This window comes from Nycticebus coucang, chromosome X (assembly GCF_027406575.1).
Source record: "Nycticebus coucang isolate mNycCou1 chromosome X, mNycCou1.pri, whole genome shotgun sequence".
Lineage (NCBI taxonomy): Eukaryota > Metazoa > Chordata > Mammalia > Primates > Lorisidae > Nycticebus > Nycticebus coucang.
Genome location: NC_069804.1, coordinates 61,252,205 through 61,268,717, shown reverse-complemented (window position 1 = coordinate 61,268,717; position 16,513 = coordinate 61,252,205). Strand labels below are relative to the sequence as shown.

General features: G+C 40.5%; 1 protein-coding gene across 9 annotated transcripts in view; it reads left to right on the top strand.

Moving 5' to 3' along the window:
• Positions 1–14,031, top strand: part of PHF8 (PHD finger protein 8) — a 143,515-nt gene extending 129,484 nt beyond the window's left edge. For all 9 annotated transcript variants that reach the window (XM_053579259.1, XM_053579256.1, XM_053579260.1 and 6 more), the window contains 3 exons: positions 6,415–6,524; positions 10,373–10,709; positions 11,600–14,031. In XM_053579259.1, coding sequence (XP_053435234.1) covers positions 6,415–6,524; positions 10,373–10,709; positions 11,600–11,688 — 536 coding nt within the window. In that variant the 3' untranslated portion in view covers positions 11,689–14,031. The remainder of the gene's footprint in view (positions 1–6,414; positions 6,525–10,372; positions 10,710–11,599) is intronic.
• The last annotated feature ends 2,482 nt before the right edge of the window (positions 14,032–16,513 follow it).

The window sequence follows — 16,513 nt, the reverse complement described above, 5'->3', positions numbered from 1 at the left end:
TGCCACTGCTGTTGCTCTGTACCGCAGGGCACCACTTCTCCCTCTCCCATATGGTTCCCTCAGTTCACCGTCTTCTCCTTACTTCCCTGTCCCAGAATCAGCACAGACCAGAAACAGCCCATGCCTTGTCCACACCTCTCGAGAAAATGCCCAAGAATCAGGACTCCATGGGGGACAGGCTTCCACACCTCGGGGTGAGAGTGGAGGGGAGTGCTGGGAGTTCAGAATTGCAAGTAGAAAATATATACAGTTTTACACAGTTTTATGCCTGGCAGGAGAGTGCTATGGCACACTGGTGGATCCTCTCTGGGAAAGAAATTGCAGTTTTTAGAGGGTCTCTCCTGTGGGATTAAATAGGAGGAGATCTGAACTCTTCTTGCTTGTTTGTATGTAGAAAGTATACTTTGAACTGTTCTCTTGTGGGAGGGTACTCCCGTCTGCTTGGTGATGGATTTTGTATCTGTTGTTTCCTTGGATTTTGTATCTATTGTCTAGTTTGGAATTTGTTGAGCTCTTGAAATATATAGATTATTTTTTATTTATCAAATTTGGAAAGTTTTAAGCTATTCTTTAGTCGTTCTCCTCCCTTTTCTCTGTTTTTCTGGGACTTTCATATACATATGATGGTAAACTTGATGGCGTCCTTCAGGTCCCTTTGGCTCTGTTCATGTTTCTTCATTCTTTTTTCTTTCTGCTCATCAGATTGAATAATCTCAGTTGATATATCCCCAGGGTTACTTTCTTCTACCTGCATAAGTCTGCTGTTGAAACCCTAGACTGCTATTTTCATTTCAGTTATTTTGCTTTTTTTTTTTTTTTTGATGGTTTGTCAGTATAGATGTTATTTTGTTTCTTAACTCCAAAATGTCTATTTGTTTTATAATTTGTCTCTATCGGTATTTTGTATTTGGTGAGACATCATTCTCATACTTCCCTGTAGTTCTTTAGGCATGGTCTCCTTTAATCTTTGAAAGCATTTAAAATAGCAGATTTAAAGTCCTTATCCAACTTTGCAAGGAAAATTTGTACTGATCACTTTTTTCTTTTGTGTGGCTCTACTTTACTTCTTTGTCTTATAATTTTTTTGTTGAAAACTGGACATTTTAAATACTGCAACAACTCTGGAATCATATTTTCCCCCACTTCACTCCTCAAGGTTTATTGTTTGCTGTTTGGTGTAGTTATTATTTGCTAAGTGACTTTTCTGAACTAATTCTGTAAAGTCTACATCTTTTATGTCTGGCCACTTGTGTCTCTACTTACAGTAGACACCTAATGATTACACAGAGATTTTCTTAAATGCCTGGAACCAGTGAATCTCCTAGGGCTTGCTGAGGAGCTTTGTGTATATGTTGGGGTATGTCTTCAACACTCAGCCAGACAATTTACAACTCTGCCTTAGCTACTGCTTCTGCAGAGCCTCAGAGTTTGGCACAGGTGAGTTCTTGGGACCTTAATTCTTACAGCCTCTACACATGCATGTGCCTTTCTAGGTTCCCAAAAAATTGTGGGAATTTTTTTAATCCCCAATGGACATTTCATTCTTTAGCGTTGTTTTAAGCATTTGGGTTAATCTATTGTTTGCCACAACTGTTATCCCTCATGTTAAGCAGCTATGACATAAGCACTTGCATGTCAACCTTTTTTATAAATTACCTGCCAGGGAGTGAGAGAGAGGCTTTTAGCACTAGGGTTTGAAAGAAATTTCCAGCTCCTTTCTGCTTAGTATATTACTTGGGATTTGAACTATTACTTTTCACGGCTACTACCCTGTTTCCCCGAAAATAGGACAGTGTGTTATTTTAAGGTGTGCTCCCAAAGATGCTCTAGGTCTTATTTTCAGGGAACGTCTTATCTTTCCTGTAAGTAGGTCTTATTTTTGAAGGATGTCTTATTTTCGGGCAAACAGGGTATTGAGCTGAGGAAAGGTGGATGCGTCTAGGGCAGGTTAAAATGCCATAAATCTCATTATTCTTAGATTGAGATTGCCATAAGCCTTTGGTTAATATCCAGACTTATGAAAAACTTCTGACAATATTGGTTAGTTTTTTATTATTTTTATTGAGAAATTAACTTTTTTTTTTTTTTTTTTTTTTTGTAAAGACAGAGTCTCACTTTATGGCCCTCGGTAGAGTGCCGTGGCCTCTCACAGCTCACAGCAACCTCCAACTCCTGGGCTTAAGCGATTCTCTTGCCTCAGCCTCCCGAGTAGCTGGGACTACAGGTGCCCGCCACAACACCCAGCTATTTTTTGGTTGCAATTCAGCCGGGGCTGGGTTTGAACCCACCACCCTCGGTATATGGGGCCGGCGCCTTACAGACTGAGCCACAGGCGCCACCCGAGAAATTAACTTTTTGAAGTCCTTATTTTGACATTTTTACTGATGTCACCCTCAGGACATCTCATCCTGAATATTTCAGTATGCATTTATTAAAATTGATGTTTTCTTCCATAAACATGGTATCATTATACTGACAAGTGAAGTAACATTTATTTTTTTAATATCAAATACTTTGTTTTGAATACCAAATAATTAAAATTTCCCCCAGTTTTACCAAAAATATATTTTATAATTAGCTTTTGCAAACCGGGATCTATTCAGTGATTACATTGCATTTGGTTATTATGACCTCTTAGTCTTGTTCATTATTTAAATTTTTTTGCTGTGATAATTTTCAAGCATAAGTAAAAGTAGAAGGATAGTACATGAACACCCATATTCTCAATATTCTACAATTCTCTATGTTGTATAATTATTAACATTTTGTTGTAGTTGCTTCATTTATTCATTTATAGTTTTTGCTGAGGTACTTCAAATAATATGGAGCCATCATAACTTATTTTACCCTGTAGTACTGAAGTATCTCCTAAGAATCTCACCCCCCCATGTAACTAAACTATGTTTTTGTTTGTTTGTTTGCTTTTTGAGACAGAGTCTCACTATGTCACCCTTGGTAGAGTGCTGTGGCATCACAGCTCACAGCAATCTCAAACTCTTGGGCTTAGTTATGCAGTTATGCAAAGATATTTTTGCTAGATTAAATAATTAGGCAAAGATATTTTTGCTAGATTTGCTTTGGATCATGCTTTAAGCAAAGAAAATGTTACCTTTGAAGAAAGAACTTCAGCCTCCTGAGATACCTGTTCTAGACTCCACATACTTGTTATACAGAAATTCTCCTTTCTATATGTAATAGCAATATCTAACCAACCAAGGAGTTTTAAAATCTAGGTCAGCACCACCAGCACACCTTTTTTCTAAGATGTTAGCTTTTTTTTATTAAAATAGGATAGTACGGTGAATTCTTGTATGTCCGTAAGTGAGAATGAATAATTATCAATGAGGCGATTCTCTTGCCTCAGCCTTCCAAGTAGCTGGGACTACAGGCGCCCACCACAATGCCCGGCTATTTTTTGGTTGTAGTTGTCATCATTCTTGTTTGGCAGGCCTCGGCTGCTTTTGAACCCGTCAGCTCTGTATATGTGGCTAGTGCCCTAGCCACTGAGCAACAGGTGCCGAAACTAAACTGTGTTTTTTTATTCTTAGGAAACTTAATAATTCCCTAAGATCTTCTAATACCCAGTCCATAACCAAATTTTCACAATTGTTTCCCCACAGTATCTTTTATAGTTCTCCATCACACACACACACATACACACCTCCCAGGTCTGATCAAGGACTTTTTTTTTTTCAGCTTAAAACAACCACCTACATGAGCATTTGGAAAAGGCACAGTGGGGATAACTTGTATCCACTCTATGATGTCTAGAGTTTCTACTGGAAAAACTCTGAAGACTGGAGGTGACTTGGTTGCCAAAAGTTTGAATCATCTGAGTGAAGTCTTGTTCACTTACGTTTCTGGTGCCTGGCCTGAAAGTACTCAAAGACTAAAAGTGCCACAATGTGGCCTGTCTATATAACTAGCTTCCTTACTGTCTAATGGGATCTAGTACAGTCAAGGCAAACATATTTTTTACATGGCAGCTTAGGTCCCCAAAGGTTGAATGTTTCAACAAGCAATGTGGAAACTGAATTTGCCTTTCCTGACCTAACCTTAGAAGTCACACACTATCACTTATACCATATGAGCCTATTAGATTCAAAAAGGGGGCACAGACCCCACAAATCAGTAGAAAAGCTGTCAAAGAATTTGGGGCCGTATTTTAAAACCACCACACATACAAAATTATGGAGAACAATATAAAAGATAGCCAAGTATCCATGACCCAAAATTATGCAAAGATATTTTTGCTAGATTTGCTTTGGATCATGTTTTAGGCAAAGAAAATGTTACCTTTGAAGAAAGAACTTCAGTTTCCTGAGATACCTGTTCTGGATTCCACATACTTGTTAATACAGAAATTCTCCTTTCTACATGTAATAGCAATATCTAACCAACCAAAAAGTTTTAAAATCTAGGTCAGCACCACCAGCACACCTTTTTTCTAAGATGTTAGCTTTTTTCATTAAAATAGGGTAATATGGTGAATTCTCATATGTCCATAAATGAGAATGAACAATTATCAAGATTTTTTCCGTATTTACTTCATCTGTCACTTTGTTCTTTAAATTTTTTTTTGCTTTAAAGCAAACCCCATATATTATGTCATTTCCCCATGTACTTCAGTGTGTATTTCTACATAATATAGACATTTTTCACATAACTACAATTTGTTATCATACATAACAAAATTAATAATTATTTGATGTTACCTTATTCCAAGTCCTTAATCAAATTTCCTAAATTGTCTAACTTAAAAAGGTATGAAATGTATTTGTTTAGATCAGGATAGGGTCACTTGGCATTTGACTGTCATGTTTTTTATATCTCTCAATCTAGAGTAGTCCTTTCTTTGTTTTATGCTATTGTTTTGTTGTAGAAACTGTTATAATTGCCTGGTAACACTTCCCACCTTCTAGATTTATCTACTTGTCTCCTTGGGACGTTGTTTTTTTAAGAGACTAAGCCAGGCCAGGCATGGTGGCTCATGCCTGTAATCCCAGCATTTGGGAGGCTGAGGCAGATGGATTGCCTGAGCTCATAGGTTCGAGACCAGCCTTAGGCAGAGCAAGACCTTCTGTAAAAATAGCTGGATGTTGTGGTGGCCACCTGTAGTCCCAGCTACTTGGGAGGCTGAGGCAAGAAAATCGCTTAAGCCCAAGAGTTCAAGGTTGCTGTGAGCTGTGATGCCACAGCATTCTACCAAGGGTGACAAAAGTGAGACTCTGTCTCAAAAAAAAAAAAAAAAAAAAAAAGAGAGAGAGAGATACTAAGCCATTTGTAGAATGTCTGCTTGTTTTCTCAAGGTGTCATTTAACTTGTTTTTCCTCCTTGTGTTTCCTAAACACTGCTAGTAATATGACTGGCTTACTTGATTTTTACCTTTTTAACAAAAAAACTACTTCTCAGTTGATGTGAATTTCCTACTCCATCACATCAGGAGGTGCATGAACTTACGCTGTGTTTATTAGTGACATTAAAGTTAATACTTAAAGGGAGTGATATAATCTCATTGTTGTAAGCTTTTTATTTTTGATACTAGCAAGTAATCTGTGAGTAATACTTTGGTGTTGTGTGAATATCCATTTCCCTAAAATCAGTTGTTTCATTAGGACTTGCACACTTGTGATTTACTAATTCTGTCATTCCTTCTACATTTATTAGCTATCATTTTTCTGTAAAGATCTATCTCTTATAATCTGGGGCTGTTTGGTTATCCTGAAATACACTTACTTTTGAAAGATGGGATGAGTATTTTTTGATTAAAGTATGGGAAGGCATCATAAAAGAGTTATGCAAGAAAATGGATGGTCTTCTTCAGAAACTTATAGCATGGTTGGTCAACAAAATAATACTCAACATTAGGGAATAAGACAAGGTGGTATGTACTATGTATCAAGTTATTTGTACATATCATAAGTTCAGAGGAAAAGAGAGTTCAGTGGAACCAGAAAGGTCCTAGAGGTTTTGCCTATGAGACTGATCTCTTGGACAGCTTTGAAGTATGGGCAGGTTTTGAATAGGCAGACAAAGAGGAAGAGGGTACTCTAGGTCACATGGCCAGTGAGAATGAAGGCACAGAGAGAGATGAGTTGTACATGTTCTGTAGGTATAAGAAAAAAACATTTGTCTGGAGAAGCTGAGAATGTGGATGTAGAAATAAAGTTGGGGAGGTAGATGAGCCAGGAACAGAACATGGACAACCTTAAATGCTAATTCCGGGAGGTTAAGTTTTTATCCTGTAATTAATATGTGCTGTGGGCATTTGTAAATTAGCTTTTTATCTGATACAAAGCAAAATCTAGCTTTATAAAAAGCTAGAATCAGGAAGACCAATGAAACCACCTTTGGGAAGCTTGATGGGGGAAATATCTTAGAGAGTGACACTTTCTCATTCTGTTTCTGTTGAAGCCCGTGTGACCCCAACTTTACCAAGGCAGGACCGTCCTGTGCGTGAGGGGACCCGGGTAGCTTCCATTGAGACCGGCTTGGCTGCAGCAGCTGCAAAACTGGCCCAGCAGGTAAGTGCTGGCACCCTAGGCAATTGTCCTGCAACTGATTTGCAGTTTGACTTAGATAAGCCTCAAAACTCAAACCTTCAGACTGATAGGATGCCATCATTATCTCAGTGTAGATTGGGTAACTTTTGATCTTTATCTTTGGTAGTATCTCAGCCCCCTCCTATGTTCTTCACATCCCAACTTGTTGACAAGCTACACATTACACAGCTGACATGATTTAGGATGAGAAAAAATATGGAGCCAGAGAAAAATCCTTTTAGATACTACTTGCCTTTCTTGATGTGTAAAAACCTCTCATGTGAGAAGAGCCAGATTCATCTTTGCCCTCAGATAAGGCCCTAAGGAGGTAACTCAGCTGAGTATATTGAAGGTTTTTAGCCACTCAGAAGTATTGGAATGCAGTCTATTAGGGATTTTTTTACCCTCTTTACCAGATATTGTACTATTATCTTGATCATCCTTTGCTTTTCAAGAAAACTTCACTCTCTATTTTTTGTCCTAAAGGGTCAGCTTCACTAGAATCAGGTTTATCTCCTAGCACTATAGTTTACAAAGTTCTTTAATGTATATAATGTGGTTAGCAACTCCAGGAGTATTTGGAGTTGAATCTTTTAGTTCTTTCCTTATCAATATCTCCTTAATGCCTCATACTACATTCTATAGCTTAGAGCACTATTGAGCATCTGCTTTATGTTAGATGCTTCCATGTACAATGTCTCATGTAATCTTCCCAGTAGCCTTGTTCAATAGGTGATATTTTCATCATTTTACAGGTGAAGAAAATGAGGCTCTCTTTAAGTGACTAGTCCAGGATAATACAGCCAGTAAATGGAGGAGACAAGATTCAAACTCATATCCTCTAACTTCAAATTTTATGTTACTTGCTATTTAAATAAAATTAAATAGTTAAATGTTTATATAATTCAGTAATTAAATTCTATTTAAATGAAATTTAATAGAATGATGTTTTTCATATGATGTTATATGGAGCTCTAGAGTTGCTTAGAAATGTCATGGACACTATTGTTCGGGGCCAAAAGAAACCAAGCAGTCCAGGTGGTCCTTCTTTGACTAGAACTTCTCTCTGTTGTGTATATTCCAGTGCCATGTAAGATGTAATGTAATAAAAATGGGTTTAAATTTAACGGCTTTAAATAAATGGCTTTAAATAAACAGATGAATAAAAGTGTGAAAACTACTCTTAGTGCCTTGTAAGGAGCTCAATTCTGTTTGGGTTTATCAGGGACACCCTCAAAGAAGTGGTTTTGAAATTGGGGAGGAGCTTTAGAGACTAAGCTTTTGGTAGGAGACAGGGAGGCATTCCAGGAGAAGGGAACTCCTTGGTGCAGCATGTAAGTCCCTCTTCATTTGGTCTTTAATCACCTCTCCTCCTGACCTCCTGCCGGTCCCTCATACTCTTTATACCAGCCATACTTCACTACAGTACTCATAGTTCACTCAGTGTTATCGGATTATCTCATGCCTTTGTGCCTTTGAACAAGTTATTCCTTCTGCCCATCTGGAACCATCCTATCCCAGATGCCTTACCCAACGGTCTTTCACATCACCTACCAACACCTTGTTTCAATGTCTACCTTCTGTGCTTCTATAGCATTTTCTCATAGTACTTATGGTCATAAGTATACTTTTCTATATCCCTTATTAAATTATAAATGCTTCAAGAGTGGGAATATATTTGCTGATATCCCCACTGTGGTAAGCATATGTGTTTAGTCAGTGTTGGGGTGAGTGAGTAAATGAATAAATGAATGAATGAAAAGATCTTTCTGGAATGGAGATTCATGCTAGGGAATAGTATAAAAATAAATAATGGTTAAAAGAATGGATTCTGGAGCCAACCTGCCTAGGTTTGAATCCTAGCTCTATCGCTTGTGCAAGTTACTTAGTTTCTCTTTACCTCAGTTTCCTTATAGACTTTGCCTTAAGATTAAATGAGGTAATACATATACAAGCTCTTAGAATGGAACTTGGTAAAGAATAAGTATTATAGCCATGTTAGCTTTTTATGGTTATCATTATGGTTTGGCTAAATGTAAACAGCTAGACTATGGAAGACCATGAATGTCAGGCCAGGGATTCAAATATCAGTGGGGAACAATGTTAAGTAAGGGAATTGGCAAGGTGAAAGTGATCCTATCTTAAGACAATTTATTCATCTGTGGGGATATCGGGATAAATTATATGTGAAAGAGATTGGCAATAAAGACAGGAGAATTTAAGCTAAGTAATCCTGGATATGAAGAGGTAATTTTCAGACTCAGATGACAGAAAAGGAATAGAAATGGAGTTCCTGGTATGGGTGGAGTATCAATGTGGCTGAGGGAAGAGGTTCTGAGGGAAGAAGCCAAATGGCTTGGATCTAAATCCCACCTTGGCCACTTAATGGTTCTGTAAGCTTGGGAAAGTGATTTACTATCTCTATGCCACAGTTTTTTCATCCTCAAAATGGGATTATAATTCTTACTTCTCAGGTCCATGTTAGTATTAAATGAGTAATTATAGAAGAGTGCCTAGTGTATTACTAATAATATTATTCTTATCCCCCAGAAATTCCTATGGTAGCCACAGCCTGTCAGATCTCTTCCGAAGGCAGGAGTAGGCCTGTGTTGCCAACAGAAGGCAAAGAAATGTAATCACTGAGTTGTTCTGTGTGGCTGTGTAGCATTTCAGAAGGTGAAGTCGTTCACATGCTCTCAGCACCACCTTTCCAGGTTCTCAGGGCTCCAGATGCCCACTATACAGGTACCCACTATGCAGTGGATAGTAGATCAATAGTGCAATGGATGGATGAAATTCAAGGTATTGGGAGGAGTGATACAACTCCTTATTTGTCTCTCCCATCCAAAATTAAGGTTTTTATACCTGGTGACCTGGAGGATTGTGATGTCCTCTGCTCAAAGAAAAAGACAGCAAGAAGAAGAGAAGTCATTATAAAAGATGAAGACAGAATAATAATTTACCACTTGTTGAGTACCTACTACGTGCTATTTTTACATCATTATTTTATTTAACCTTTCCAACAACCTTGAAAAGCAGATTTTTTAAATCTGTTTTACATGAGGCAGATGAGATTCAGAAAGGTTAGTAACTCCAACTAAAGTCATCCAATTTAGGAAGCACAAGCCTAGATTTGAACCTAGCTATTTCATTCCAAAGGTAATAATCTTTCTACTCTAAAATGTTCCAGTTTGAAAAGTTGACAGAGTGTGTGTCTTCAGATATGCCTGGTTAAATAATGGACTTAACTAGTTTTCAGTTGTGAGGCTTTGGGTTCAAGCTGCTTATTATCACTGTAATTTTCTTTTTTCTTTTTTTTTTTTGTTTTTGGCCGGGGCTGGGTGTGAACCCGCCACCTCTGGCATATGGGACCGGCGCCCTACCCCTTGAGCCACAGGCGCTGCCCCACTGTAATTTTCTTATCTATGAAATAAGGGTTTTTTCCTTCAGGCTGTTATGAGGATTAAATGAGAGAAATTATATAAAATGCCTAAGCTTCTTTTGTAAATTTAGTTATTATTAGAGGTATTCATGTCCACCTCATTAGTAGCAATGCTAGGCCAAAACCCTAGACTTCAAACTCATTTACAGTTCTCTTGCCAGTGCACTAATAAGTGGCAATGATGACTTAAGGATAGACGATTCCAAAGAGATGATCTCTGGTATTGGAAGGCCTGTGTGTTGTGTGTACATCCAGGCTAGACTTGGTGGGGGTAGGGAGGGGTTGGTGGGTTGCAAAACCATATTGATCATTGTCTAGTTCCTTCTCTGGGACATTTTCTTTGTTTTTCTACTTATGAACCTCTCCTTCTACTTGGCTTGCATTTTAGGAGCTGCAGAAGGCCCAAAAGAAAAAATATATCAAGAAGAAGTCTTTGCTGAAGGAGGTGGAACAGCCTCGCCCTCAAAACTCCAATTTCAGCATGACAGTACCAGCCACAACTCTGGCCACTGCACCACAACTTCTCACTTCCTCCTCACCTCTGCCTCCTCCTGAGCCTAAACAAGAGGCCCTGTCAGGAAGTCTTGCTGACCATGAGTATACTGCTCGTCCTAATGCCTTTGGCATGGCCCAGACAAACCGCAGCACTACACCTATGGCCCCCGGTGTCTTCTTGACACAGCGGCGCCCTTCACTTGGCTCCCAGAGCAATCAGGCAGGACAAGGTACAGTAGCCATATGGCTATAGAACTGAGGGATCTTAGAGTCACCTGCTCCAACTCCTAAGTGCCCTAGTAGAAGGAAAATACTAGGGAGAGTTGCTGAGGATCAAACTCAGGTGCTTAGACTTTGGGATCTTATGGGCCATTGAGAAACATTGTCTGATTTAGAGACAAAATCAGGTTTGAGTTTAGAAAGCTCCTTCTGGTGGCTAGAGTGGAGGATAGACTAGAGGAGAGAACTCTAGGAAGGAGTTACATATACAAGTTCAGGTAGGAATAAAGAGAGGGTGGGGCTTTGGCAGAGGGAATAGAGAGGGAGGGAGTAAACTGATCAAATATGGAGGTGACCAAATAGGACATGGTAGGTGATTTGATGGGAGAGAAAAAGAGGAAAGAGAGAGTTAAGAGGCTTAAGCCTCCTAGAGTATGCAGCTGAAGGGCACTGAGGTTGGTATGACATTGAAGGCAGATGATGAGAGTTTCTAATGAAATAAGGCCCTGACAATAGCAACTTAAGGACACAGCTATAATCACTAACCGAGCACTTGTGTAATGCTTGTGGGCAGGATAAAAGGCCATGGAGGCACATTCACCTCCCTTCAGAATTCTGGAAGCTAAATATTTGAGACCAAAGAAATCAGGGGAAAAGAACCAGACAAGCACTATATATCCAGACAGTCTGTATCTGCTACAGGTAGTCATAGGAAGAAGAGCCAAGGTAGTACTGAATGAAAGTGGTTAAGGAGGTCTTCTCACAGGATACAGTCCAAGGATGGGGAGGCTTTGTGGGCAGAGAAATGGAGGTGGGGAGGAAAGGCCTGAGGAAAGTTGGTGCCAGAGTTGCTGCTGAAGCACTTGCCATAGCTCTTGCTTACTTTTCCCTTCTCCTACAGGAAAGCGCCCCAAAAAGGGCCTGGCCACAGCAAAGCAGAGACTCGGCCGTATCCTGAAAATCCATAGAAATGGCAAACTACTTCTGTGAGCCTCTTGTATCACATCCCCTACCACTTCACCCCCATTGCCTTCTCTGTTGTCAACTCTCGGGGTGCTCCTGGATCCTATCTGCCCCAGACAAGGTGCTGAGGCGCATTGTCCTGCTTTCTTGGGACTGACCAAAGGCATGGACTCCTCCATGGACCCCTACTGTGACTCCCTAACTCACTCCCCCACTTTCACTAGAACATCCTGCCTTCCTTCTTTATACCTCTGAGCAGCAGGTAAATGGGAGAGGTTTCTACCTGACTAGAACCCTCTGTTTTACTCCTGTCTATCCTTTACTCCTGTCAATCCTGTCTCCAATGTCCCCAGAGCTAAAAGGCAGGATGAGGAGAGCCTGAGCCCTTTTGATATTCCCATGGCCATGAAGTGGGAGGCCCAGGACTCAACACTTTCTGCAACTGCAGCCCTATCTCCAGAAGCCTACCCACCTCTGCCTATTTTTCCTTCCACTTCTTCCCCCCAGTCCAGTGGATGTGCCCTACTTTCAGACTTGTACTTGGAAGAAAGCTATGGTCCTTGCCCCCTCTTGCCAAATACTTGATGGAAATAAGGCTGACTAAACTTATCCTTTAGAAGAAAGGAGATTCCTGTCACTTTTCAAGGTGGAGAGAAGACAGATACCCAAGCCTTTGACCATGATTTTGTAGCCCATTGGAGGAGGCTACTTTTGGTTAGCTGTACATGAAGTCCCTTGTTCTAATGTGAGCTCCAGGATTTGTCTGGATTTTGAGGTCCTGCAGCCCATTACTGTGGCTGGGCTCCAGCAGGTGAAAAATCATCTCCTAGAAACCTGAAAGCACCTGCCACTGAAGCAGGTAACCCTGCCCCAACCCTGTGCCACAGAGGACAGCCTGGACCTTCTGGAGAGGGTGTAGCAGGACAGCCTACCCCTGAGTCCTCCATTGGTAACCTCCATGCTTCTTTCTCCACTGAGGTCTTGGTCTGAAAAAGACCTAAGGACTGATATCTTCACTCCTGGGCCTTTGTACCTCTAGACAAACAGGTGCAGACAGGCCACTCATGAGCCCAAGCTGACAAGAAGAGATGCCCATCTGTGAAGGAGCAGAACATCTGATACTCCCTTCCCCTTTCTTTCCTCTGCGGATTGTCTCCATTGTCCAGATAGTACCCCACCTTTCACCTACCTTGCTTCATTGGCAATCTGGACTTGATGGAAAATGGCCCTCCTTCATTTGGCATTGCCCAAGTGCAGTGTTTCTTTGCCCTCTACCACTTACTCCACCCTCACCCCAGCTTACACAGTGCTTTTGGAAAATTCAGCAGCTACCATGCAGGTCACAGGGAATTTGTGGGGCTTCCATTTTTGTCTTTGTATTTGCAGTTTGTCTTTCTTTTCTCCATAGGCCTGCCTCTACTCCTTCCTTGGAATCAGGGTTTCTTTTAGCCCATTTGCTTTTTTTACCTTGGGGACCCCAGGGGCCAAGCAGTTCTCCATCTAGTTACACCAAAGGCAAAAGGCCTGGCTACCTCCCCTCTAGCATGTGAGTTCCCTATTCCTCTTCCCTCTGTTTCTACCTAGCTTTGCTTATTTGGGGGATTTCAAGGCAGCATAAGGTAGAAGAGGGCAGTTGAAACCTCTGTCCCTGTGCAGGCAACTGCCTGACTGCTGTAACCAAGACTGGGTCCCCAGCTCTTTTGCCCATTAACAGTCCCTCTTTATCTTTCAAAGGCAGCTAATTGCTAGCAAGTCCCCCTGATTCCAGGCCTCTTTCTCCTCCATTTCATAGAAGTTAATGTGGAACTGAACCATCACCCATTTGACTGGCTTTTGTTTTGTTTAGTTGGGGTCTCTGAACCTCTTGTTTATTGTTGTGTTGTTTCCAATGAAAAGCAAGTTTACCCTCAGAGTTACGCTTTTCCAAAGAGGCTAATGTTTTTGTTTTCTTTATTTTTCAGGTTTAAGTGAAGTTAATTTGGGGAGGGGTTGTGAGTGGTAGTAACCAAGGTGTAGAACATGGTGAGATAGTTATGTCTGATCTCCAATCCCCAGCAGGGAGCTGGGGGCTCAGATAGGGGGCAGGGAGAGAGAATTTCTATTCACCTTTAATATATTTTTACAAAAAGCAAACAATTTAAAAATAAGCCCACCGCTTCTGTACATGTCTAAATATATTTTTAGAAGTGGGTAGGATTGTGAATTTCTGATGCAGAGCCTTTTTATAAATAGGATAAAGTAGCATCATCCAGATTTCTGTGTTGGTTTTTTTTCCCCTGCTTTTTTCTTATGTTGTGTTACTAATGTAATTTATATATATTTTTTAGATCCTCCCTTTCCTATAGAGATAAAAGTGATTTATCTTGGCAATTGATTTGCTTGGCATTCTTCTTTTTGTGGTGGTGGTAGTGGTGTGGTGTGGTGTGGGGTCCAGGAGTGCTGCCTTCTATTTGTACTTTGTCTCTTCCTCAGCAAGTTGTCAATGGGCACTTCCTGGTGCCTAGCCTTATAACTGAGGTGTGAAAGAGACAGGCTTCCTGCTCTCAGGAGGGATACACTTCACACATCTGAAGCAGATAATCATAAGTAGAGTGAGCAGAAAAGAAAAGGTCCAACAACTCAAAGGGGCCTGACAAATTCAATGGAAAGGCTTTCATAGTTTCCGCGAACTGTTTTTACTGGCTACATTTGTGTCCTCTCCATGAATGTGGGATTTTTCTTCCTTTCTATAACATCTCCGCCAGACATTTGTGGTACAATCTGGACCTAATTACTGTGCTTAGTGCCAGTGCAAGGGATAGAATATAATTATCAGAACTAATACATTGCTTTCATTTCCTTGTGCCAGCAACTACTGTTAGTGCTTTATATATGTTATCTCATTTCATCCTCACCAACATCCTCATCGTATTGATGAGAAAACAGTATAACCGTTCTCTATCACACATACAGTATGTTCTAGAACCAACCTAGTCAGTCTATTTTACCTCCTCTGACTGATAATTGCTACCATAATTAAGTGCCTTTTTGGTGTTAGATGTTGGGCTAGAGCTTTTACTTAGGATATCTTATTTAATCCTCATAACCCTGTGAGGTAATTAGCCCAATTTTATAGTTAAGGATCTGCCTGTCTCCCAAACTCATGTTCGTTCCCATTTATTGTTTGAGAAAATCCTTTGAGGCTTAATCACCTAACAATTTTTTATTGAGTATCTGTTGTGTGTAAGATGCAGCATTGAGAATTGTGTCCTGAGGAGAGGCTCCAAGGTGATGTTAGAAACCTCAGTTCCAAATTAACTACCACCTTAACTCTCTGTTTGACTCAAGGCTACTTACTCTCTGTTATCCACCTGTAAAAGGATTTTGAAGGCAATCAAGATTTCTTCTTGGAGATTCTTCTGGTCTGGAGTGAGGCTGTCTAGGTTTGGCACCTGCTGGCTAAATGACTTCCTCCAGTTCTCACAACCTGTGTCTCAGCATTATGCATGGTTTGGATAGAGAAAGTCCTTATCTGGGGCAGGGGAATTGTAGAAAGGAAACTGGACAGAGGAGAGATTTAAGAACCTTTGCAGGAATGCCAAGCTGGTTCTTTTTGTCACCAATTCCCATCCCATCTTTCTCAGTGAAGGGGCAAACCACTATCACCAGCCTAAGGTTACAAGGATAAGCTAGAGTCTAGGTCACATTACTGAGTTCAGGCAGGAAATGTCAGCAGCTCAGAGGGCTCCTATCTCAAAATTGGGAGGAAAATGAGACACCTGACTTCAGTGTTCCCTTTTTCCATTATATAGTGAAAAAGGACTTGTTGCTGGGGCGGCGCCTGTGGCTCAGTGAGTAGGGCACCAGCCCCATATGCCGAGGATGGCGGGTTCAAACCCAGCCCCGGCCAAACTGCAACCAAAAAATAGCCGGGCGTTGTGGCGGGCGCCTGTAGTCCCAGCTGCTCGGGAGGCTGAGGCAAGAGAATCGCGTAAGCCCAAGAGTTAAGAGGTTGCCGTGAGCCGTGTGACGCCACGGCACTCTACCCGAGGGTGGTACAGTGAGACTCTGTCTCTACAAAAAAAAATAATAATAATAATAAGAGAAAGGACTTGTTGCTAAGAGCCATTCTTTTCAATGACTAACCAAGTAATTTGGGAGAAATTGCTTGTCTGGGTATCAGTTTCTACATTTGTCAAATGGAATTATCTCAACTGTGGAGCCCTCTTAAAGTGTTGTTCCTAAACTTTCTGGATGCTGTTGATTCCCCAAATGAATCCTCTAGCCTTAACTTGTACAGAATATAGATCCCCATTTCTGCTTGCTCATGTTATGTCCTCTGCCTCAACTTACACAGGTCTCCATCAGAACTCTGTTCACACCAAATTGAATTCCCTCTAGTAAGTTAAATGGAGGAGAAGAACATCATATGGTAAATTGTTTTGATAGACATGAACAGGGGATATTGAGCCGGCAGTCCATCCCAGAGAAACAAAAGCCACCTTGTCCAGTGATTCCTGACCTGAAAGATGAAAAGTAATTAGCCAGTCAGGCAGAGAATAGTGGGAAGAGTATTCCAAGCTAAGGCAATAGCATGAATAAAAATAGATAGGGAAAAAATGTGTATATAATTAAGGGCAAGCAATTTAGCATAACTGCAACTGTGACTTTCACCTGGAAGAAGGACATATTCAGAATCTCCAAGAGGAAGTATGTAGTTTGAGGAGGCATATGTTCATAAATGATTAGTTTTTAGGCATGATATTTATTTAAAAACCCAAGATGTGAAGGAGACATAATTCTGATGGTTGTCGAAAGACCTGACTTTATTCCATTAATGACAGAGAACCATTAAAGGATTTTAAGCAGGAAA